This window comes from Dasypus novemcinctus, chromosome 6, assembly GCF_030445035.2.
Source record: "Dasypus novemcinctus isolate mDasNov1 chromosome 6, mDasNov1.1.hap2, whole genome shotgun sequence".
NCBI classification, from domain to species: Eukaryota; Metazoa; Chordata; class Mammalia; order Cingulata; family Dasypodidae; genus Dasypus; species Dasypus novemcinctus.
The window spans coordinates 81,106,860-81,129,274 of record NC_080678.1 but is presented as its reverse complement, the minus strand read 5'-3'; the positions used below and the strand labels follow the sequence as shown (position 1 = coordinate 81,129,274).

At 42.9% G+C, this 22,415-nt stretch overlaps 2 protein-coding genes and 1 long non-coding RNA gene across 6 annotated transcripts in view; 2 read left to right on the top strand and 1 right to left on the bottom strand.

The window, feature by feature from the left end:
• ASCC1 (activating signal cointegrator 1 complex subunit 1) overlaps window positions 1-16,036 on the top strand; it is a 112,793-nt gene extending 96,757 nt beyond the window's left edge. For all 3 annotated transcript variants that reach the window (XM_058298994.2, XM_058298996.2, XM_058298995.2), the window contains exons 10-11: window positions 13,044-13,161; window positions 13,896-16,036. In XM_058298994.2, coding sequence (XP_058154977.1) covers window positions 13,044-13,160 — 117 coding nt within the window. In that variant the 3' untranslated portion in view covers window position 13,161; window positions 13,896-16,036. The remainder of the gene's footprint in view (window positions 1-13,043; window positions 13,162-13,895) is intronic.
• LOC131278747 (uncharacterized) lies at window positions 6,110-10,301 on the bottom strand. Of its 2 annotated transcripts, none has more exons than XR_011648947.1 (2): window positions 10,143-10,301; window positions 6,110-6,458 (listed from the first exon to the last, which is right to left on the bottom strand). It is a non-coding gene; the product is annotated as an uncharacterized lncRNA (long non-coding RNA). The 2 variants fall into 2 exon arrangements; XR_009186172.1 differs by lacking the exon at window positions 10,143-10,301 and adding an exon at window positions 9,305-9,617.
• Window positions 16,037-19,566: 3,530 nt separating the features above from the next.
• The window catches only part of SPOCK2 (SPARC (osteonectin), cwcv and kazal like domains proteoglycan 2), a 28,685-nt gene continuing 25,836 nt past the window's right edge, over window positions 19,567-22,415 (top strand). The window contains exon 1 of the mRNA XM_071215848.1: window positions 19,567-20,045. Coding sequence (XP_071071949.1) covers window positions 19,857-20,045 — 189 coding nt within the window. The 5' untranslated portion in view covers window positions 19,567-19,856. The remainder of the gene's footprint in view (window positions 20,046-22,415) is intronic.

Genomic DNA, 22,415 nt, shown 5'->3' with positions numbered 1-22,415 from the left:
GTCCATTTGCTGTGTGTTCTTCTGTGACTGTCTGTCCTTATCAGCGGCACCGGGAATCTGTGTTTCTTTTTGTTGCATCATCTTGCTGTGTCACCTCTCTATGTGTGCGGCGCCATTCCTGGGCAGGCTGCACTTTCTTTTGTGCTGGGCGGCTCTCCTTACAGGGCGCACTCCTTGCGCGTGGGGCTCCCCTACACGGGGGACACCCCTGCGCATGGGCCAGCTCCACATGGGTCAAGGAGGCCCCGGGTTTGAACCACAGACCTCCTATGTGGTAGGCAGATGTCCTATCCATTGGGCCAAGTCTACTTCCCTTCATTCTTGATAATTAAAAAAACAAACAAAACTTATAAAAATGGAAGATCGCAAAAAATTACTAGGCGCTTTTCATATTTTGCTAGTAATAGAAACAGCAATACTATACTGTTAAAGGATATGAAAGACCTCTGACAGTTAAATGGGCAATTTCTTAAGCCTGTGGATATATAAGGAAAGAGTGCAGTTTGAAATGCTTCTGGTTGGTTCTGAAAGTCCTTATTTTTGGGTCTTCGAGGAAAAACAGATTCAAATGCAAACAATTTCACCAAAACTTTTCCTCTAAATTTGTTTTATATATCACTTTGCCGGGAAAGTGAATTCTTAAAACACTAATGAGAGCAACCAAAGATACAACTGTCAGAGGGGTGAAACCATTATTAAAATGAAACTGAAAGCCGAGCAACTGGCTGATTTCTGACAGAAGCTGCATGAGTGGGGGTTTTCTAGGGAAACAGAATCAACAGGAGATATCTGTCAATAGTATGCAATTTTATAAGAGTCTCTTGTGACCATGGGGATGCACAAGTCCAGGTTCCTCAGGGAGGCTGCAAACCAGGGGATCCGATGAAAGTCCAGTGAAGGTCCTTGATGAGTTTCTGGGAGACACTGGCTGTCCAAAGATAGCTGGGAAGTTCTCTAAATGCTGAAATCACTTCCCCTTTTAAGGCATTCAACTGATTGGATAAAGTTGTCATTCATTGCTTTACTCATTGCCGATGGCAATCTCCCTGACTGATGTAAATATAATCTGCTATCTATGCAGTAAAGTCTCTGGTGACTAAAGTCTATAAATGCCCTTGTATTACAGTTAGCCCAGTGCTTGCTTGACCAAACAACTGGGCACAATGACCTGGCCAAGTTGACACATTAGCCTAACCATCACAGAAGCCAACACATGTTCTGGAAACATGCACCTTCCCTAGTCTGTTGCCTGTTCATACATGATTCTTTCCCTCCTTTCCACTTACCTTCCTTTCTCCCTTCTAGCTCTCTCTCTCTCTTTTTTAAAAAAACTTATTTATAACCCCCCATCATTTGCACTTGCTGTTTGCTCTCTGTGTCCATTCGCTGTGTGCTTTCTGGGCCTGCTCATCTTCTCTTTAGGAGGCACCAGGAACCAACCCTGGACCTCCCATGTGGTAGGTGGGAGCTCAGTCGCTTGAGCCACATCTGCTTCCCCTAGCTCTCTTTTAAAGTTACATTCATTGGCTATTTATCTTTCCAGCGGTACTGAAATACTTCCATGTGTGGTCCTGGCAGGTAATGATCATTTTGGAAGGGTCTAGCCTACACAATACTAAGTAGTAGGCCATGGTTTAGCAAAGACTGTGAGAGTTGAAAAAATTTAGACACTAAGATTACTTTTCTTAAAATTATTTCTAGTTCTTAGGATGAAAATAAAAGTATTTGGTAATGTTTACTTAATACTTACTAAATGTAAATTAGTAAGTTGGATGCTTGTATGGGGAGGGGAAAATAAACATGACTAAATATTCAGCTGTCTTTGGTCTCATTGCTATAAACTGTGAATTCCTATGAACTCTTAGGCAGCATACCTGCTCTTATTGTGGGAAATATTCATCTCTTTTATGGGTTCATTTCTTGGGGTCCATTCTTATCATTTGGGGTATAGTTCACTTTGGTTCCATCATGTGTATTTGGCTACATTTTAAACAGACTGGTAACCAAATGTAAATCTAGACCCAGGGATGGTGACAGAGCACTATTCTCTTTGAGGCAACCTATTCAGAGAACAGACCTAATGAAATGATGCTGGATTAGTCGGCTTGATGCCGATGATGTTTAAGTGTTATTCCAAACGTTAGAAGACACTGGCAGAAAGAGGTAAGAAACAATAGTGAAGTCACTATGCCATGAAGCTGTGTGACTTCTTAAGAAATGATGCCCTTTCCCCCATATCTTGGGGGAAAGAAATCATTTTAGAAATGATTTTAGAACTAATGCTCAAATGTAAACTTCATTATTACGAATGAGAAGTGAGAAAATGGAGTATAAATCAACCAGAACTCCAATACAAAGTTTACTCTCTGAGTTCTAGATTGAAACATTGATGCCAATTCCTTACATCGTAGTGGCCTCACAACTCATGTCTTCTGGTGGTGTGCATGGGGATGATAATCCTGTCACTCTTCCAAGGCTTTTTGCTTATTTGACTTTTAGCCCACACCTATAGTGGTTTTGTGTTCCCTAGTATAAGATGCTACAATGATGCTACTGAAAGCACACTTCCTGTGCTTCTGACAGAGAAGGAAATACTTCATGTCTCCTTTCTAATGAGGTAATTTAGTTGAAAATCTAAGATCAACCTCTCCCGTTTTCCAAGGAACCAAATCAAACCCAGCTATTATTTGAAAAGCTGTTACCATTTTATGTATATCTGCTTTTTTCTATTGCCTGATATTGCCTAGGTACATCTGACTTGCTCTTTAACTTCTGGATGCTATTCCCATGTTGGAAAAGTTGAAGTGGAAATGGGCTGAGCTGGATGAGCTTGCTTTCTGCACTCTCACCTTGATCTTTTTCTGAATTGGTTGCCTTGGCAGCTCCTTTATGCCCGGCCTCCCTAAAGCTACTCGCCTCCAGACCTCCAGCCCAAGAAGAATCCATCCCTACAGCTGTCCGCATTGCTTCCCTTCTGGAATTTGTTTCTGCTGATTTTAATTTCCTTTCTAATATATAATGCAAAGATCAAACATTTATATTTTGTTGCCTTTCTTTTGAGGGACTGTCATGAATAATACCTGGGGGAAGATAACCAAATCCCAAAGAAAAGAGCGGTAAATTTTAATGAGCAGTAAGAGGCATTCTTCGGAGGGAAATATTTCAGAACATTGCCTAGATTAGTTTCGAAAGGGCACCTGCCTTCGGGGTTGGTGATCACAGGCTTCAAGGTGGAAGAGTTTCAGCTAGCCAGCAGCCATCAGGGGTAGTTTTGTCCTGGCGAAACAGTAGTACCCATACCCCAAGACAAAGCTTTTTCTGGGAGGAATTTTGTACCAAACTGAAATTCCAGCAGCCCAGCTCTGATGCTAATCCTCCACGCTGCTGCAGAAACAGACTGAGAGTGCTGGTGTGTGCTGGGATTAGGTGTAGGCTTTTCAGCAGTGTCAGCACGGTGTCTTCTCTCTCCTCCACCCCCACCCCGTATTTTTTCTTGCTACTTTTAAAATTGAAGTGCTGCAGGGAGGGGAGGCCCCTTGGCATTTTGAGTATGGAGGTGCTCAGCAGAACTGCCTGACATCCTGTTTGTATATAGTGGTTTTAATTCACCCTCTGATAGGTCATTTGGCCTTACCAGCAGAGTCTTAAACCTGATAATCCTTACATCAGCAGTGAAGCTCAGGCCACCCATCCAGAAGTGCCATCCTGAGTGATTATTTGATGGAAGTTTGGAAGCCTTCATTCCCTGGCTCTGTTTGTCTGACTTCTGCCTGGCACTGCCTTAGGTCAGGCCATTAACATACCTCATGCTCACTGCATCCAAGACCAGTGATGTGGGAGAGCAGAATGAATGAGGGAAGGTCACTTTCCTCTCCTGGGAAAGGAACCCAATCCCGTTCATAAGCCCTTTCAGCTGGTGGAGATGGGGATGTGGGCTCAGACAGTACACAGGATTTTTGGTACTTGTTTAACGGAGAGGCTCAACGCTGGATCAGCATGCTTATGGGTTGAAAATCACAGCTGTCCCACTAATTTAGAGCCATTTTGCTGCTTTCTTTATAAAGGCAAAGATGACCAGAATTATTTCTTCCACAAACTGACCTTGACCTTGCTCCTCAGATCTTAGGAACCCAGGCCTCCTGGAAGTACATTCTGGCCTCATTTTGTTGGCTATTATTAGCTATTATTACTGGCTCTCACACCACTGATCACTGCAGTTTGAGGTTTAAAATCGAAAGTGGCATCTTCGGCAAAGGTAGGACTGTATTCAGAGATTAATCTGGATAGTCACTACCTGCCGACTGTGCTTTGTTTTATTCTAAAATAGATGTTCCTGTTACAGTCCTTAAAAATTTCAAAGCCCTACAATACCAGTAATGACTCTATAGAAACCGTAAGCTGAGTTCCCAATAAACCTTTTTTCTTTTAGGAGAACTATGCTTTTTTGGTTCCTGTACTGATACACTGGACGTTATATCAGTGAGTGAAAAAACAATCAGAGCTCAAACTTCTGTCTTATAACTTACTGTAACTGTAGAACATCCCTATGAAATATCATCTGTATTGGAAGATGGAGCAAGAGCTGCTATGCGTCATTGATGGGACAGCATTGAAGTCCAGTTTGCTGGAAGAACCTTTTGTCCCCTCTCCTCAGTAGAAAAGACATCTCCGTTTTTTATTTCCAAGCAAAAGCAAAGTTGTGTGTGTGTGTGTGAGAGAGAGAAAGAGAGAGAGAGAACATGGCTTATCTTAGTGTAAACAGGCTCAATTAGGTTCTTTTGTGATGATACTTGGAAAGAATCCACATAGGTGCAGTCTATATGAATATTTTTTTAAGTAGATGGAAGATTTCTTTTACCCCTGGATGTGTTGGATCTCTGTTTTTCTTCTTGCCTCTCCATTCCTCCCACATCTGCTCTCTTCAGAAGTAAGCTCGCATGTAGCCTAAAGAAAAATTTAAGGTATGAGAAGGCTTGAGAATTTGAATTGAGTGGTATCCTTAGAAGAAACTCAGAATCATTTTTTAGGCTTGGGGAATTTTGACAAACTTTAAAACAAAACTTGTTGTGACCCTAATTCTAAGTGAGATTGGCCACATGATATATGAAAAGTCTTGTTTTTCAAAATCTATAGTATTTTTCGTTTGGTGCCTGTACCTTTCTGTCTACTAACCCAAAGTCTTACTAATGCTGTTCTCAGAGGCTCTTTCATGAAGAATGCCTCTGAAATGTACTTTTATTTGTTTTGTTGTTTTTCAATTAGGATCTTCCAAGGCTAATTTGTTTCTCATTCTTGATCATAAAATCAAATGAAAACTTTCTTCATTGTCAGATTGTATAGCCTAAGGATAGAAATTCTTTCCTCTTGGCATTCTCTGGTACAGTTTTGTCATCTGAATTGGGAGGCCCATACACACTGCCTTGTAGGCATGGTGTACAAGTGGGCTGTATTCCAGGTCTGGTACCCAGAGCTCTTAAGTTTTTATCACAATGCTAGTGGTGCTAGCCTGTCTCTGTTTCTAATTTTTTAAGTAGGAATAATCATGCTCAATTCTTATTTATATCACAGCAACTTTTGAAGGGTTAATGAACTAGGCTCTCTAAGACACTTTTAGATCCTTGGATAAAAAGTGTTATTTAACCACAACAAGATTTCTTACTAGGAGAACCTTCCCAAAGAGATCAGAGTGCCTGTCAGACTATTTTTCACTCATCCTCATACCATCCCTGGTGGGTAAGCCTTATTATTATTAAATATAAAACAGTGTCATTACTGTTACTTTTATCATAAATAGGGGTTAATTGTGAGAAATAGAAGTTGGTAAAACATTATAGAAGAGAAGCACTGGAAAAAATTCAAAGTAGCATGCATTTGCTATTCTTGTTCCCTCTACTTTGGGTTTCAAACATCTAGTTGCATCCATGAAAACAATCTAGTCATCCTTTCTTTGGGAGAAATGGGACCCAGCACATCCCTTAAATATTTGCATTAATTGAACAACCTTTGCACACTTTCCCTTGCCCTAGATTATGTTTTAAGGGTTAATTTTAACTTACATATACCGAGAATGAGATCATTTGCAAAGGATTTACTTATTTTAAATCTTCAATTTGGGCTTCAAAACTGAATTTCCTTTTATTGAAAATATATTGGACAGCAAATAATTCACTGAGGATGTCCAGCACAAGAAGTAGATTTTGAAGAGTTTTTGAAGAGAATGACCACTCCTTTGCCTCGCATCCAAGAAAGGGAACAAACTTCATTTGGGAAGCCACATGAGCAGGAGTCCCCAACAGATTTGTCATTGGGCTGTTGAAGATTGGCCATTCAGTTTTGTGGCTTGAAGTCATGGATATGGGAAGGTTCTTCCCCACCCCTGTCTGCGATTTTCAGTCTCATCTCTGCAGCCTAGTCACATTCGGAGTTATTTCTGGCCTTTGATGGTTGTGCCACAAAGCCTGGGAGAAAGGAGTAGAAGGTCTGAAATGAATGCAAGGAAAAATGACCCCAGTTAGCCCTTAAATCTTGCCATTTGTTTTATTTCAGTGTACACCACTACATGACCAGAAATCAATAATTCCCTCTGTGTTCTCCCTAGGAAATAAATGTGTACAAACTAAAAATGGTAGGTTTACCAAGCTGTGTGAGTAGGAGACAGCAGGATGGTTGGATTTTCTCTTGAGATTCTGTGAGGGAAGCTTGGTTTTGACCAAAACTCTTTGATCCTGATGGGCTACATTTCTTTTTTTACTTGATAATGGGAAAAGTTTGTTTAGTTCACTAAAGATATTATTGAATATTCAATAAAGGACAGCAATTATGCATGTAACGGTTTTCAAATATCATACTTAATTAGGTTTTAAAATTTCTTCTTAAATCATCCAAGTCAATACTTATTTACTAGTGATATCACAAATATTGGCAGTCTTAAGATCTTTTTTTATTTCTTTATCAAATATCTGTAAAGTTTTGTGTAGCTGTTCATTGTTCTTTTACAACACGTTTTAAAATACTGGCTTCCATAACAACAGGGTTGTGTGTGTGTGTGTGTGAAAGAAAAGTATTTCCCTAAAGGAAATGAATTAGGTTTCAAAATTCCCAAGGGAATTGTTATTAAAATAAAAATAAAAAACAGTCAACCATGGGAGAAGAAAACATGACTTAAATACCTTGATATGATTCATTTTCATTTAAATTTTTCCTGTTAGGTCTATTATTTTCTACACAATAGATTACTTTGCTTTTCATGAACTACTTTAGGCTAGAAAGAGTGACTAAGTTTCTTTTTTCTTTTTTTAAACTGCTAGTTTAAGCTTTTTCTCTTTTCCTCTTAGGTACCTAATGAAATGGAGCAGTTTAGTTGATTTGTGCTTGGTTTCATCCAGAATTCAATTAAAATTCTTCCAGCTTAGCCAGAGCCTTCTGATTCTTAAACCTTGTCCAGGATGTACAGCTGTAGTAGAAGCAGGAATAATGAGTGAAAGAATACATTTGTTTCCATCTTATGGAGTTATCTGTGTCAGGGTTCCTCACTGTGATTTATGAAGAGCCGTACTGTACTACTGTACGAATGGGGCCATAGAGTGTAGGGGTTAAAGAGCTCCACCTCTCAGAGTTGGACTGCCTGGTTTGCTGCTGTTTTAGGATTTATTTTAATTATTTTATTTTATTTTTATTTATCCTCCCACCCCCACCCCATTGTTTGCCCTTGCTGTCTGCTCATCTTCTTTTTAGGAAGCACTGGGAACTGAACCCGGGACCTCCCATGTGGGAAGGAAGTACCAAACCGCTTGAGCCACCTCTGCTCCCTGCTTGTTGTGTCTCTCATTGTGTTGTGTCTCTCATTGTATTTCCTCTCATTGTGTTTCCCCATTGCGTTATCTTGTTGTGTCAGCTCACTGTCTTGCTCAGCTTCTTTAGGAGGTACCGAGAACTGAACCCAGAACCTCCCATATGGTAGGTGGGTGCCCAACTGCTTGAGCTACATCCGCTTCCTGGACTGCCTGGTTTTGAATCTCAATTTTCTACCCTTGTATGTGCCCTTGTGCAAGTTACTTAAAACCTTGAAACTTCAGGTTCTAGCTCCAGTAGTCTTATTGTATTGGCAGTGTATAACAACATTGGCATTAGGTAACTGTCTTAAAAATCTCCTGTTGTGATAAATTTGAGTTCATGAAAATTTAAATTTAAATTTACATGGGAAAAATCCTTGTCAAAAGACAAATGACAAACTTGGAAAAAATGTATTTGCAATTCACAGCATATAGAGCTCTTTTTCCTAATATATAAAGAATACAATGCAGTAAAAAACCAGACAGTTGTGAAACTTTTACCATGATCTACTGTGCTATAGACTTCATGTCTTTAATACATATCCTCAGAACCTATCAGGAAACCCCGAGGTTGGAGAAGGGTTTGGAACACATACACCTAAGGTATAGCCGCAGTGTGTAAACTTTAGACCTGGATTTTTTCCCCCCATTATATAGCTGCATCTCAGAAATGTTCATTTATTACCAATGGTACCTTTGTATCCCCCCCTTTCTCTGTTGTCCATGATTTTTCTCATCTCCTTTTGCTGTCTCCTCCTCTCATCCAGAATGTCACTGAGGAGTCCTGTTGGTATTTCATTCATACTATTTCACATCTGCTCCAGTCTTTTCAGGCCCATTGCTGTTGTTTTAGTCAATAGACTCTCAGTACCTCCCTCATGACTAACTCCCACCAAGGTCTCCTTTCTTTTTCTTTTCTTGTCCCCTTTTCCAGTCAGTGTGGTATACCATACCCAGATTAATCTCCCTAAAACATGGTTTTCATCAGGCCACCAGCCTACTCAAAACACCTTCAGCCGTTCCCTACCACTAGGGTGAAGTCTAACTCTTGAGTCTGTCTCTCAGGGCCCCCTTTAATCTGATTCATCCTCCTTGTATCTCTAGCTTCAGTCTTCCTCACTACTGCTTTTTAAGAACCCTGCATGTATCCGGGCTGGTTTATTTGGCCCTGCCTGCCATGCCCGTTTCAGCCTCCTTGATGCCTCCTGCCTTTTCTGTTAAGTTCTGTGCTTGTCACAAGGCCCAGATCAGGTCCTGTCTCCTCCAGATGGCTTTCCTAGTTGCCCTGGCTCTCAGTGTCCACTGTTTCCATACCTCTGCTGCATTTATTTATTGCCTGTACCCATAATCTCATACTTAATGGTTGCTATGTTTTGTTTTTGTAAACTTTCAATCAAAATAGAACATGCATGCTGAAAAGTGTGCAGATCACAAAGTATACCACTCAGTGGCTTTTCACAAAGCGAACACACCCATGTCATCAGCATTCCTCTCTTCTGGTACCCGTCTGTCTCCCTGACTACATGCTAAGCATGTGGGAAACAGGAACCACATCGTAAGACTCATCGCAAATGCATAACATGGCAAATGAATGACATCAGGTCCTCAGTGATGTTGCTTATCAGCATCTGGAGCTAAGAAAGGGATAATAAAAGCGCCTAAGAAATTCATAGAAATTTGAAGGTGTATACGAAATTTCCATTATGAACTACGAATTCTTTCTGAGAACCAGTTAGAATTGAGATATGCTACCTGTTCTCTTAATGAGAGATAATATAATTTTGATAAGTCCTAGTCAGAGATTCCTAAGTGACGACCTAGCATTTGGATCTTTAAATCCAGTCTATATAAGTGCATCTCATAGTTTTCTCTTTGGAGACTTAAGGTACACAGATATTGACAACATTAATTTTAGTTGTCATTTATATTCAACAAATATTTATTGATCATATACAATCTACTGGATATTGTTATAGTGCTGAGGTTTTACCATGGATAACAAAAAATACTGCCTCTCTGGAGCTCGTACTATGAGTCACTAAAAGAAAGGCTCAAGACTGAAGTATAATGACTAAATAATAAGATAACTAGGAAAAATTGTTATTAAATCATCTGTATTACAAACAGAACAAGAACATGGAGATAGAAAAGGCCAATGAAGATTGGCACTGTACTAGGGACTTTTGGATAGAAATTCATTTGATTATTACATTATCAAAAGACATGAAGAAGATGGCAACTTCTGAAGGTAAAGTAAATACAAGGTTAAGGAGAGCAGCGAGATCTTAAAAACATAATGATAAGAAATACCTGATGTTTCAGCAACACAGGGCAGCTTACAAGGCATTTTTACTTGTTCTTCTCATTTGATCTTGGCTCATTGTGATCTTTTACCCCTTATGAGGTAGACACAATAGATGGTATATATCACCTACCCAAAGTCACTCAGTTCCTGCATGCTGGGAGTGAGTCTAAATTCCAGCTCTCTTTTCTCAGGTTGTACCTTGGTGGGGCATGAGAATTTATGTTTGCTCTTCTCTTTCAAGTTTTATAAATTACAGCATTTTAATCACCTCTCAGCTGACTCCATTATTGCTGCAGTTTTATAAACCTAAAGCAAGAGAATCTCCCTGGCAAATCACGCTGTCTAGAGATTATCTGCATAAGGCAAAGTTAAGTCACTTCCAGCTCATTTCGTAGGCTGCCAATCCTTAAAAAGTAACCTGTTGATGAGTTCCCAGTTGTTGTTGTTGTTTTAAGATTTATTTATTTATTTCTCTTCCCTCCCCTCCCCCACCCTGGTTGTCTGTTCTCTGTGTCTGTTTGCTGTGTCTTCTTTGTCCACTTCTGTTGTTGTCAGTGGCATGGGAATCTGTGTTTCTTTTTGCTGCGTCATCTTGTTGTGCCAACTCTCCATGTGTGCGGCACCATTCCTGGGCAGGCTGCACTTTCTTTTGCGCTGGGCGGCTCTCCTTATGGGGTGCACTCCTTGCGTGTGGGGCTCCCCTACGCAGGGGACACCCCTGTGTGGCAGGGCACTCCTTGTGCGCATCAGCACTGCGCATGGGCCAGCTCCACATGGGTCAAGGAGGCCCAGGGTTTGAACTGTGGACCTCCCATGTGGTAGATGGACACCGTAACCACTCGGCCAAGTCTGCTGCCCCCAATTGTTTTTTTTTTAAGCAAATTTTTTGTCTTTTTTAAAAGACACATAGATCACACAAAAGTTACATTAAAAAATATAAGACGTTTCCATATACCCCACTCCCCACCCCCACTTCTCCCACATCAACAGCCTCTTTCATCAGTGTGGCACATTCATTGCATTTGGTGAATACATTTTGGAGCACTGCTACACCATGTGGATTATAGTTTACATTTTAGTTTACACTCTCCCTCAGTCCATTCAGTGGGTTATGGTAGGACATATAATGTCTAGCATCTGTCCCTGCAATATCATTCAGGACAACTCCCAAGTCCCAAAAATGCTCCCACATCACACCTTTTCTTCCCTTTCCCTGCCTTCAGCAACTCCTGTGGCCACTGTCTTCACATCAATGATACAATTTCTTCCATTGCTAGAGTCACAATAGTTCTATAGTAGAATACCAGTAAGTCCATTCTAATCCATTAGTTTTGTTTTGTCTCATCTTTTTTTTACCCCTTTGGTTATGTCTTCTGTGCATAGAAGGCTTCAGTTTGCAAAGCTATAAATCTGTCAGTCTTGTTGACATGGCTTTCACTTCAAATTATTGTTCAGCAAAGGGATTAGCTGATTGCTATTTGGGGGCTGAATTTCTTTACACAAAGGGGTGGATATGGTCTGAACAGGCTTCCAAAGCCAGCAAGTGAAGTCAGTTGTGTAAATCAATGCAGGCAAGAGAGTTGATCACCTTTCTGGAAGACAATACAGTGCACACACGACCTCTAAATAGATCTTTGGGGTCAAGTTGATGTCATGTTGAAGAATCAATATTTACTAGGCTTTATAAAGTTAGCCTTTAATGAACCCCAGGCATTTTGCTACGCCATTAATTGTAGGACGAAGAAAGGTGACAGTGGCTGAAGTTGATGTCTGTTGAGGTTGTATAAAAATAAGTGAAGGAGAAGATGTAACTCGAGTTTTTGAGCACCTGCTTCTCACATACGAGGTCCCAGGTTCAATCTCTGGTACCTCCTAAAACCAACCAACCAACCAACCAAAATAAGTGAAGAGATAGTTGCTTGCTAATGTAGACAGACCCTACCCTTAGGTTCTACTCAAGTCTTGTTGGGTACATGTATTAAAAGGCTTTCTTGTGATCTTATGGGCATTTTAAGAAAGAGCAATTCTTGCATCCTAACTGAAGAAGGTAAACCATTTATCTTTGACTTTCCTTATCCAAGCTGTGTGACTTGATTTTCTTGAGATGAACTCTGATGTCATTTTGAGTTCTGCCTTATAAATGTGCTAAACACAAGGGCAGGTCCCTCTTAGAGTATATCTCATCCTTCCCTCTGACACACTTGAAAGCTTTTATAAAGAACTGCAGTAAAGAGCATGTACTTTAGGACACTGGCATGAATCCAAGTCTAATTGAAGGTTTTTGAGAAATATTATCATTTGTACTTGCTCCATTGCTCAGTAGAAGTGTTCCTGTGCTTGTTTGGGGTATGTGTTCTGCATCCCTTAGTGGGTTGTTACACTCAGTTGTGGGCCAGGAGCCTTGTGTTCTATTTACTTTAATATATAGTCAGTGCTCCTGATGAATGCCATTGACTAGGTAGAGGCACCATTACATCAAATTTTATCCTGGCTATAACAAAACTAGGATCTCAAAAGGGGTATATATAGCCAGTACCTGAGAGTCATAGGAGCAGTTTTGTCAGGCCTGTGAATCTGGGTGTGGCCACAGGATGTTTGTTACAAGTTCTTGGTCTTATCCGTTCAGTAGATAAATTTTGGAATCAACTTTCCAGACCTTTTTTCTCCAGTGCATTTGTCAGGAGAGACTTTAGAAGTAATCAGATGGAAAAGCTGGCTATGTTCCCACCCATCTCTATCCCTTCTCTCCAGGATCATTACTCAGAATAAATAACTGAAAAGGAAAGCATGAGAGCTTGATTGGGACTGTTATCATTTGGTGTTTTTACCAGAGAACTTGATGTTTAATATTTTCACCTGTAATCTTCTTCAGATATTCATTCTAGGTTTTTATTCTTCCTTCTCAGCTCTTCGAGAACTTCTACTTTGGTGCCTTAAAGCTCAATTCAATTCACATCTCTCAGAGGTTCACAGTGGACAGCTTTGGAAACTATGCCTCCTGTGGACAAATTGACTTCTCCTGAGGTGGGTTTTGGAAAGCACTAGAAGATGAATGTTCTCCCAAGGTGCTGAGAAAAGATGACTCTTTTCATTGCCAAGGAGGGATGTGGAAATTTGGATGGTGACTTTCTCCCATGGTTTCTGCTGGTTGTCCATAGTCATCCAGTTACAGCCAGGATGGTTGTGGTCATAAGGAGAATGTATGCCCATGCCCCCTGGCTTGTTCATCTGTAACAAGGTTCATGTTTCTTTCTGAAGCACTTCTCTGGAAATTATACTTCAGAAATTCATTGGGGCTCAAATTCACATAATTTCTTTTTCTGAACTAATGACTGACACTGGGAGACTCCTAGTCTCCTTTTTTCCTGTAACCTCAAGCTGTAGAGACCTCTGTTAAACCACATCTCCACTGGATAAACACATCCTGATTTTGCCCTGGCCATTAAACTCTTTTGTATTAATACTTTAAAAGAGAATTAAAGACACATGGTCTTGTTAATCTCTCAGCCTAAGTCAAATATCTATAATTTTCTGATTTGCATTTTTCTGTTCTTTTTTTTCCCCCTAACTTTTAATTTCTATCCATAAAGTAGGTAAGCATATCTTTAGCAAAATATCTGTTAAAGTTTTTACCATTTACTTTGCTTGATTTGACCTTTTTCTGCTACCAGGTCTCCTGTTCCCTCACCCTTCCCCCCTTGCCTTCCCATGTCCCTGATGGACTGCAGTTTTGTAGCTCTTTTCTGTTTACGTCTCAGGGCAGCAGCAAGAGAAACAATGATATCAGCAGAACTGTGCAGAGTTCCCTGGGAGAACGTTAGCCACAGAAGGTTCTCTTTCGCTGCAGAGCCGCGGAGAGACGAATGCTCCCTGCAGCAGTCCTGCACCACCCTGGAGAGCTCCAACCTGCCCATCACCTCTCATCTTTCCCTCCTCAGTCTTTCTCCCGCTCTGTCCTTGCCCTAACTCTTTCCCTCATGGCTTACCCTTACCGTAATTCTTACTTTTGTTAGCTCAGTCTGATTCTGAACCCTGTGTTAATGTCGCTTCCTGGTGAGGGCTGTGTACAACGTTAGATTTGTTTATCAGTGAAACTGCACAGATCATTTGTGAATAAATGAATTTCCAAAGTAACTGTGTTTTTTCTTTTGTTATTAATCACTTATTTGATTTTGACCCTCTTAGTCCCTCTGTGTGTTGGGATACACCATGCCATCACTTACTCACTGGCATAGCTATTGTATTCTTCTGGGACTTATGTATTGGTCCCTGCAGGGCTAGTTTTTCCCCAAAGGCCTAGGCACTCTACTGGTGAGATGTATTTTTTAATGTAAGTTAAGATTTTATCCCACCTCAGATTGTTCGACGGCATATGGGAATGACTGCTCCCAGAGACAGTACTAGGACTGGCCTCCGTGGGGTTCTGTGCCCTCCTCTCCTTGGTGCTGCCTTCTCTTATTGGTGTCTTTCTGCAGTGGCCATTGGGCAACCTGGGCCTGGAAGTAAAGCTGCCCTTTTTTGGTAAATCAGAGCTTTAGGACTCACGTTTTTAGGATATTTTTAAAGTTTTGTCTTTGGAAAATGTATCTTTATATATCAAATACCAAATTCTTAATAGGATATTACTTGGAATTTTAAAATTCATCTTTTAAATTTTCACCCCAGAAGTCTGTAGACGAATTGTTGAGAGAGTGTAGTAGCTCTAAATGAGAGCAAATAATTTTTGATAGAGTTAAAAGAATTTTTCAAGATCCAAGTTCCTTTCTCACGAATTGTAATGGGATAAAGGTTAGAGGATTTGCTATTGTGTTATAATTGAATCTCCCTTAATGTTACCACTTTGTAATTCGTTCTACACTGAGATAGAATTAAACTGCCCCTAACATAGCTCTAGTTGGCTTTTGAGGCACCAACTTCACCCTCCAGTTTCTCTCAGAAAGGGAGAGGAAATCTCGTATCACTATTAAACTTACACAAAATCCATGCTGTTGTACAAGGAGTTTTTTTTATGGAAAATAACTTTTTTTCAGTTACCAGAGGGCAGGGATTGAACCTGGGACCTCGTACGTGGGAAGCCGGCTTCCCTGGGTTGTTTTGCTTCCCTGGGTTGTTGTTTTTATTGTTTTGCTTGCTGTTTGTTTTTGTTTTTTCAGGAGGCACCAGAAACTGAACCTGGGACCTCCATGTGAGATGCAGGCACTCAACCACTTGAGCCACATCTGTTTCCAGTTTTAATTTTTTTGGAGGAGGCAATGAGTTACCCCCATGTGACTTCTCTACCCATGGTAGAGACATTTTTAGATATTACTTCAGATTTTTTTAATGCGCGCCAGAATTTATGAAACTGGACATTGATTAGAATCCAGTGCCATAATGACACAGAGCTTGAATAAGGTTGCTTTTGTGCTGTATTATTTTTCCTGGAGCTAAAGGGAACCAGAGATAGATTGAGTTGAACCAATGGGATATTTCTCAGATTCCACCTTGATATCAAAGGGAGCATGGATATCAAAGCCGAAGGCAGCTATAAGTGAGAAAAGTGACTGCTGTGTGGCTGCTTTTTAATAACTTCAAAAAAAAATTGTAAAATGTTCATTTAAAGATAAAATATGTTCACTTTGTAAAAATCCATTGTTCTGCAATTCATTCTTTGTTCTTTTTTCAGTGTGTATATTCTATATCCTTCATTTTAAGTGTTTATTTAAAATATAAACATAAACCATGGACTATAGCTAATAGTACAATATGAAATTATAAAAATGTTCCTTTATCAATTTTAACAAATGAACCACATTAATGCAAGGTGTTAATAATAGGGTGGTATATGGGAACTCTATTTTATGCATGCTTTTCTGTAAACCTACAAATTCTCTAATAAAAACATTTTTAAATTAAAAAACGAATTTCATCACTCAAAGGTAGCTGTTCTCTGCTCACTTATGCATATATCATATCATTTAGCAATTTTTGACAAATAACTAATTTCAACCAAATGATCATATTTGCCATGAACTTTTTTTTTTTTTTTAGGAGGTACCAGGGCTTGAACACAGGACCTTGTACATGGGAAGCAGGCACTCAATGGCTTAAGCTGTATCTAGTCTCTATACCTGTTTTTGGATTTATTTTTTTCAGTTATGGGGACTGGGGATTGAACCTGGAATCTCATATGTGGGAAGCTGGCACTCAATACTGAGCAACATCAGCTCCCCTGCCAAGAACTTTTGTATTAAGTCATTTAATCTTTACAGCCACTGAGGTTGGTATTGTCCTCATTTTACAGGTTAGAAAACTGAGGCTTAATAAGGTCAGATTTGCCCAATGTCATACAACTTGTAAGTGATAATTCAGTGGTTCTCAAAGTGCGGTCTGAGGACCCATAGGTGTCCCTGAGAACCTTTTAGGGGTGTCTGCAAGGTCAGAACCGTTTCCATAATAATACTGAAGTGTTATTTGTCTTTTCACTTATTCTCTTACAAGTATATAGTGGAGTTTTCTAGAGGTTATGTGACATGGTGACATCATCACCCTGATGGTTAATAGAATTAGAATATGGGCTTGTGAATTTTTATATTTTCTAAGTTGTTTGGTTTAGGGTATAAATATGTGTGTTTTCATAGATTAGCTCAGTTTGTTCTCAGTATTTCTACTATGCTTGTATTAGCAATCTTCAGTTATACCTGCTATAATGAAGAAGTTGATAGGAGAATCCCACTGTCTTCTTTTGAGTTAGTATTAAAGAGATTTGCAAAACTAAAGCAGTGCCATTTGTCTCACTGAATTTTTCTTTTGAAAATAGTTTTTACTATATATATTATTTTGTTAATATATGAAGGGTTCCTTATTGTTTTTAAATAAATTATTTTTTAAAATTCTTAGTTTTATTTTTTAGGTATAGTAAATATATATATATAAATGACCCAGGCAAAAGTTCTTTAGGATCCTGAATAATTTTTTAGTGTAAAGGGCACCTGAGTCCAAAAAGTTTGAGAACCACTGCATTATACTATACTTCCTTCCATATGGGATCTATATTATACATGATATTCTGTAACAGGCTTTTCTAACCCAACTATGTAGTGGTCCCATTTGTTGTCAATAGATACAAATCTACATCATTATTTTTAATGTCTGTATAATATTCTATTGTGTTATAATTCAACTAATTGGTTAATGAACATTGAGTTGATTTCCAGGTTTGGTTATTATAAACAATTCTGGAATGAACATCTTTTGCATTTTCTTTTTGTGTTTGTGGGGACATCTAGAATTGGAATTAAATAGTTTTAAAGATGTGATTAAATTTAAGTTTCTTATTAGGAAACTAATTTCCTCTCCCCTATTTTGTATTGCTAAATATTGAGTGCAAACAACAATGTATAAAACATATACACCATTTAACAAATAACACCCAGAAGTGCCTCACATTTGGGGCCATTGGTTTGAATAGTTTGATCCATCAGTAATTCTCTCAAAATTAGGAAAATCTTTTCTTTATAAGCCAAAAGGATTGGCCATTTTCTGCAACTGTTATCCCCATCATCTGGAAATTTGGATTCCCCCTCCTTAAAAGCTTTACTACTGGTTTAACTAACAATCCTGAACTGTTGTTGGTTTGCTTTCAGCACAGTACTAATATTGACCCAGCTTACAGGTGCTGCAGGAAGCAGGTCCTATTGGAGGTGCCCAGGAGTATGAGAAACATTTTGACCTTCAAAGGTCAGGAAACCACTTTATTGTCTTATTGATGGGGGCATCTTGTCAGTGCCTTTCCAAACTCTTATTTCTTATAAACTTCAGTTTATAAGATAGTTCTGGAATGGGAGAGTTGCATCATTTGGGGCACATCTCCCCAGTGCTTTGGAGAGAAGTGATTATCTTTACTAAAAGACCACAGGATTGAGATAGTGGGAAAAGATGGCAAATTTTGGTAGGTCTTTCAAACTGTGGGACACCATTGCCATCTCTTCCTCATTTGAGGGAAGAACTAACATTTTTTAAAATGCTCACTCTTCCCAGATACTATGCTTAGTATTTAATTTTGCTTGAGTTCCCCAGCAATCTTACGAGACAGGTGGTATTATTACTTTTGAAATAGAAAATATATAAGGTAATTTGCCCAAGAACCAGGCTACTAGGTGGGATTGCACCTCCTGTTTATAGGCAGCAAAACTTCCATGATATGGTGCCACCTCCCAATCCAGTAAGACTGCTTTACTTACTGTGAAATGAAGATACCATTTTAATTCTACCTCAGTGTAGAATGAATAACAAAGTGTAAGATTAAGGGCCTCACTGCAGTACCCTCACTAAAATTAACTGGAAAGGACAAAAGAAAACACGGGAAGGAAACTATTGTTTTCTGTTTTCCCAAGGGTATCCCAGCCCAAGTCACTCAGAATGGCAGGGCAGGCCAGACTCAGGGTGACTGAACTTTGTAACCTGTTTTTCCCGACCAATAAAACAGCCATGGTTTTCACTGTCTTTGGTTTTTGTTTGTTTATTGTTTTTTTTTTTTTTTTAAGTGATCACAGCCATCTTTATAAAAACAGTCTGGGGCTTGGGTCCCAAAAGTTCAGTATATTTTGTCCTGTCACATTATCTGTTTCCTCTTCAATTTATTTGTAATATAAACCTCATTCCATTTGTGCTCTCATCCTGGGACTGCACAGCCTCTGGCCTTCCCAGCTGATATGCCAACACATTTTCTACAGGCAGTGAGGAGGGTTGCAATTTTAAACAAAAATCTAAGCACCCCAAACAAAGTCAGCCCCCTCCACCCCACCCTAGTGGTTTATTAAAATCAACTTGAAGTCAAACCCTTGAGCGAATGCGTCTTTTCCAAATTTGCAGCCTCAAGGCAGATGAAATGTGACCCATTTGCCTTTTCGGGTTGCGGGAAAGACAGCTAACAAAAGGGGTGACAGCCTCCAAACAGCTGCTTGGGGAAAAGGACATCTGCCTGGGTTTTACCAGCCATTCAGTTCACCAGCCTTGCCTTGAAAAGAGCATGTGGGCTGGGGAGCAATAGTTCTGAGGCAGCCAGTTGTTATATGGCTTTTGTCTTCATGAAGTCACCCATTACCCAAGAGCCATAACTCGCAAGAAGCCAGCTGTCAGGGCTGTGGCGCAGACCCTTCTGGGCGGGAGGGAAGGAGAAAGAGGTCTGTGGTCAAACTCCCTTTTAGACACCTGAGCCTGGTTGGCTTTGTCACCAGAGAGTTTTGTGTCTTCTTAACCCAGTCTTCCCCTTTTCTTGCTCCTCACCCTTGGAGAGACTACAGGGGCATCTCTGGATTCCGATTACGGTTTGCAACTCCTTGAGGGCGGGGCTGGGCTGCAGCTAGTGTTTGGCTCTTCCATCCAGGGCTTGCTTTGAAATCTACCCCCTGTTAATTTTTTTTTTTTTAAACCAGGTATGATGATGTCAAACGTGATGCTGATGCTACAGTTACAGACACAGCCCCTGCTGGCGCAGCCTCTCTAATTCTCCCTCCCGGCGTCCAGCGCTGGGCTTTTTCAGACAAGTGCATCTCCCAACCAGGTCACATTTCAGCCGCGACCCACCATCCGTCTTTCACCGGAGCCAGACCGCAGGAGGAGGGCAGAGCGAGCCGAGGAAGACGACGCTGCGTGTGCCTCGCCAACAGCGCGCGGCGGGAGGGAGGACATTAAAACACTGCAGAAGTCAAGACCCTCCCAGGTCCAAACAGACCACGATGCGCGCCCCGGGCTGCGGGAGGCTGGCGCTGCCGCTGCTGCTCCTCGCCGTGGCCGCCCTGGCCGAAGGCGATGCCAAAGGGCTCAAGGAGGGCGAGACCCCCGGCAATTTCATGGAGGACGAGCAATGGCTGTCGTCCATCTCGCAGTACAGCGGCAAGATCAAGCACTGGAACCGCTTCCGAGACGTGAGTCTGCCGGGCCGCGAGGACCGAGGTCGGGGGGGGGGGGGGCGCAGTTTGGGGGAGCCAAGACCCCCGCGCTGGGAGCGGGGGCTGCACGCCGCAGTCCAGCCCGCTAATCGCCCGGAGCGTAAACAACGCGCACCCCCCTCGGCCGCTCTGCCCAGCCGCCCCCGTCACAGCCCTGCGCCCCCTCCCCGAGCCCCGCCGGCAGGGGGGCCGGGGTCGGGGCCCGCAGCCTTGGGTCCCGGGTTCCCACGCACTGCCCTGGCGAGCCCGGGACGAGGAGACACTCTTAGGGCGCGCACAGGCGACAGGGTCGTCCCCGCAGGCCCGGCGCGGAGAAGGGGTGCGGGGGGGCGCACGGCGGGGGCGGGCGGGGGCGCAGACCTGCTTGCTCCCCGCTGCCTTTCTGTGAGCGGCCCGGGTGTCGGCCCCCAGCCGGGTGGAGGCTGCAGGCTCCTTAAGCCCGGCACTGCGGAAGGGGCAGGTCTGGGTGGGGCCGGCGGGAAGGTAGCGTCCCCTTGCTCCGATGCCCTCTGCTCTCGCTCTGGGCTTTGGGGGAGAGAGGAAGTCGGGGACCGTGGCCCGATCTCTGAGTTGGGGGTACCTAGTAACCCTCAAAAAATGAGATGGTGAAAGGCGTGTCGGCGGGGGGCGTTGAGAATGCCCGAGGCCGCCGGGCGTCTGCAGGAGCCAGCTCTGGGGTCCCCGTGCAGAGGGGCGTGAGCACCCACCGAGCCTGGTTTTCCCGGACCCACCTTTGCGGGGCTGCCCGGGCCAGAGGAAGGAGAACCGCCCTCCCCCCAGCCGGGCACGACTGCAGCCCGGTGGGCTTGCAAAGCAGAGGGGAGAGCCCAGGAGCTGGGTGGGCGGCCTGGGTCGACGCCCTCGAGAGCCCGGGGCTTAACCTTGGGGGGAACTTGGCGGGGTGCGGGGTGGGGGCGGGGAAGCGGCTGCGGACGAGTGGGCTTCGCTGCGGCACTTTGTTTACTGGCACCTGTAGATCGGAGGAGAAACCAAAGGCGGCTTCCCGGGAGGGCCAGCTCCTTCCTGCCAGCCGGGGGTAGAGCGGGCAGGGAAGGCAGAGGGCGTGGCTGGGGCCCCCCCGGAACGGTGGGAGTGCGGGCGGGGGATGGGCGCTGGTGCTGCTGGAGAAGCCGGCGGATCCCGGGGACCTAGCGCTCCCGACGCCGGGTTCCCGGAAAGCCGTCTTTGGGACTCCAGCTCCTACTCGTCGTGTCGCAAATTCTCTCGTTGGAACCACCTAGTCCCACACAGGCCATCCCACGACCCTTCTCATCTTCTCTGAAATTATGCGCACCCAGAAGTTCCTTAGAAAAAAAATCTAAAACCCATGCTTCATATGATAGCTAGATAAATGATGGGGATGTTTCTTTGAAAAGTCAAGCTGGCAGGTTGAAATTCACCAAAGGGAGAGAGTTGCTGCGGGATACAGGGGCCTCAGGCTGAGTGGCCCGGCCGCAGAATGGGCTGGCCGCTTGACCTCTCGCTTGCCTGGCCCAGGGAGAGCTCCAGCTCGGCCTCCTGGGCGTCACCGCAGGCCCGGCACCGAGCAGCTGCAGTCCCTGGCCACTGTCTCGGAAGCGCCGGCTTCAGCAGCATGGGGCGGCGGCGGGCTGCCCGGCCAGAATCCATGTGTCACCGGCCTGGGCCTCCCTGGGGTCTCTGACTGTTGGGTCACACCAAACCGGACCAGTGAAGGTCAGAGGGAAAGGAGATGGTTAATCGGAACGATAAAGGTTTAAAATCAAAGATTGCTCTCCACCTCCCTTCCTCCACCTGCTGCCGATAGCTGATGACGCTGCGGGTGAGGATAAATTCCTGACTGCTCGACCCGGCTGAGCAGGGCTGCCCACCTGTCTCCCTGCACTGATGCCAACCACTTCCCCCTTCCTCCCAGGCTCATCAGAAGAAAGGCCCCAGATTTGAAACTCTGCAGTCTCAGGCCCCCCCCCCCCACCCCGCTCATGGAAAGCTTTAGGGCATGTATTGGTTTGGGTGGCCTGAGGCTTTTGTAGGGCATATTTCCTTTAAAATCCCAATTATGGTGGTTGGATGCAGGAGGACAGGGCCAGGAAGAGGAAAAGGAGGAGGAGGAGGAGGAAGGCTGGGCAGGAGGGCTTGCAGTTTCTGCAGAAAGGCAGGATGCTGCTAGCTCAGATCCACTGCATTGCATAACTCCTGGGGTGCCACAACATGAACGGTGTCCCCTGGAGTTGTGCAGTGTACAGCTTAAACAAAGGGGCCCTGCCAGCATTACCGACACTCCTCTCTGTCCTCTGTCATGAGAAGTGCCGTTTTCCACCCTTGGAAGACCTTCCAGTTGGTTGCTAAATAGCCACAGGCTTTATG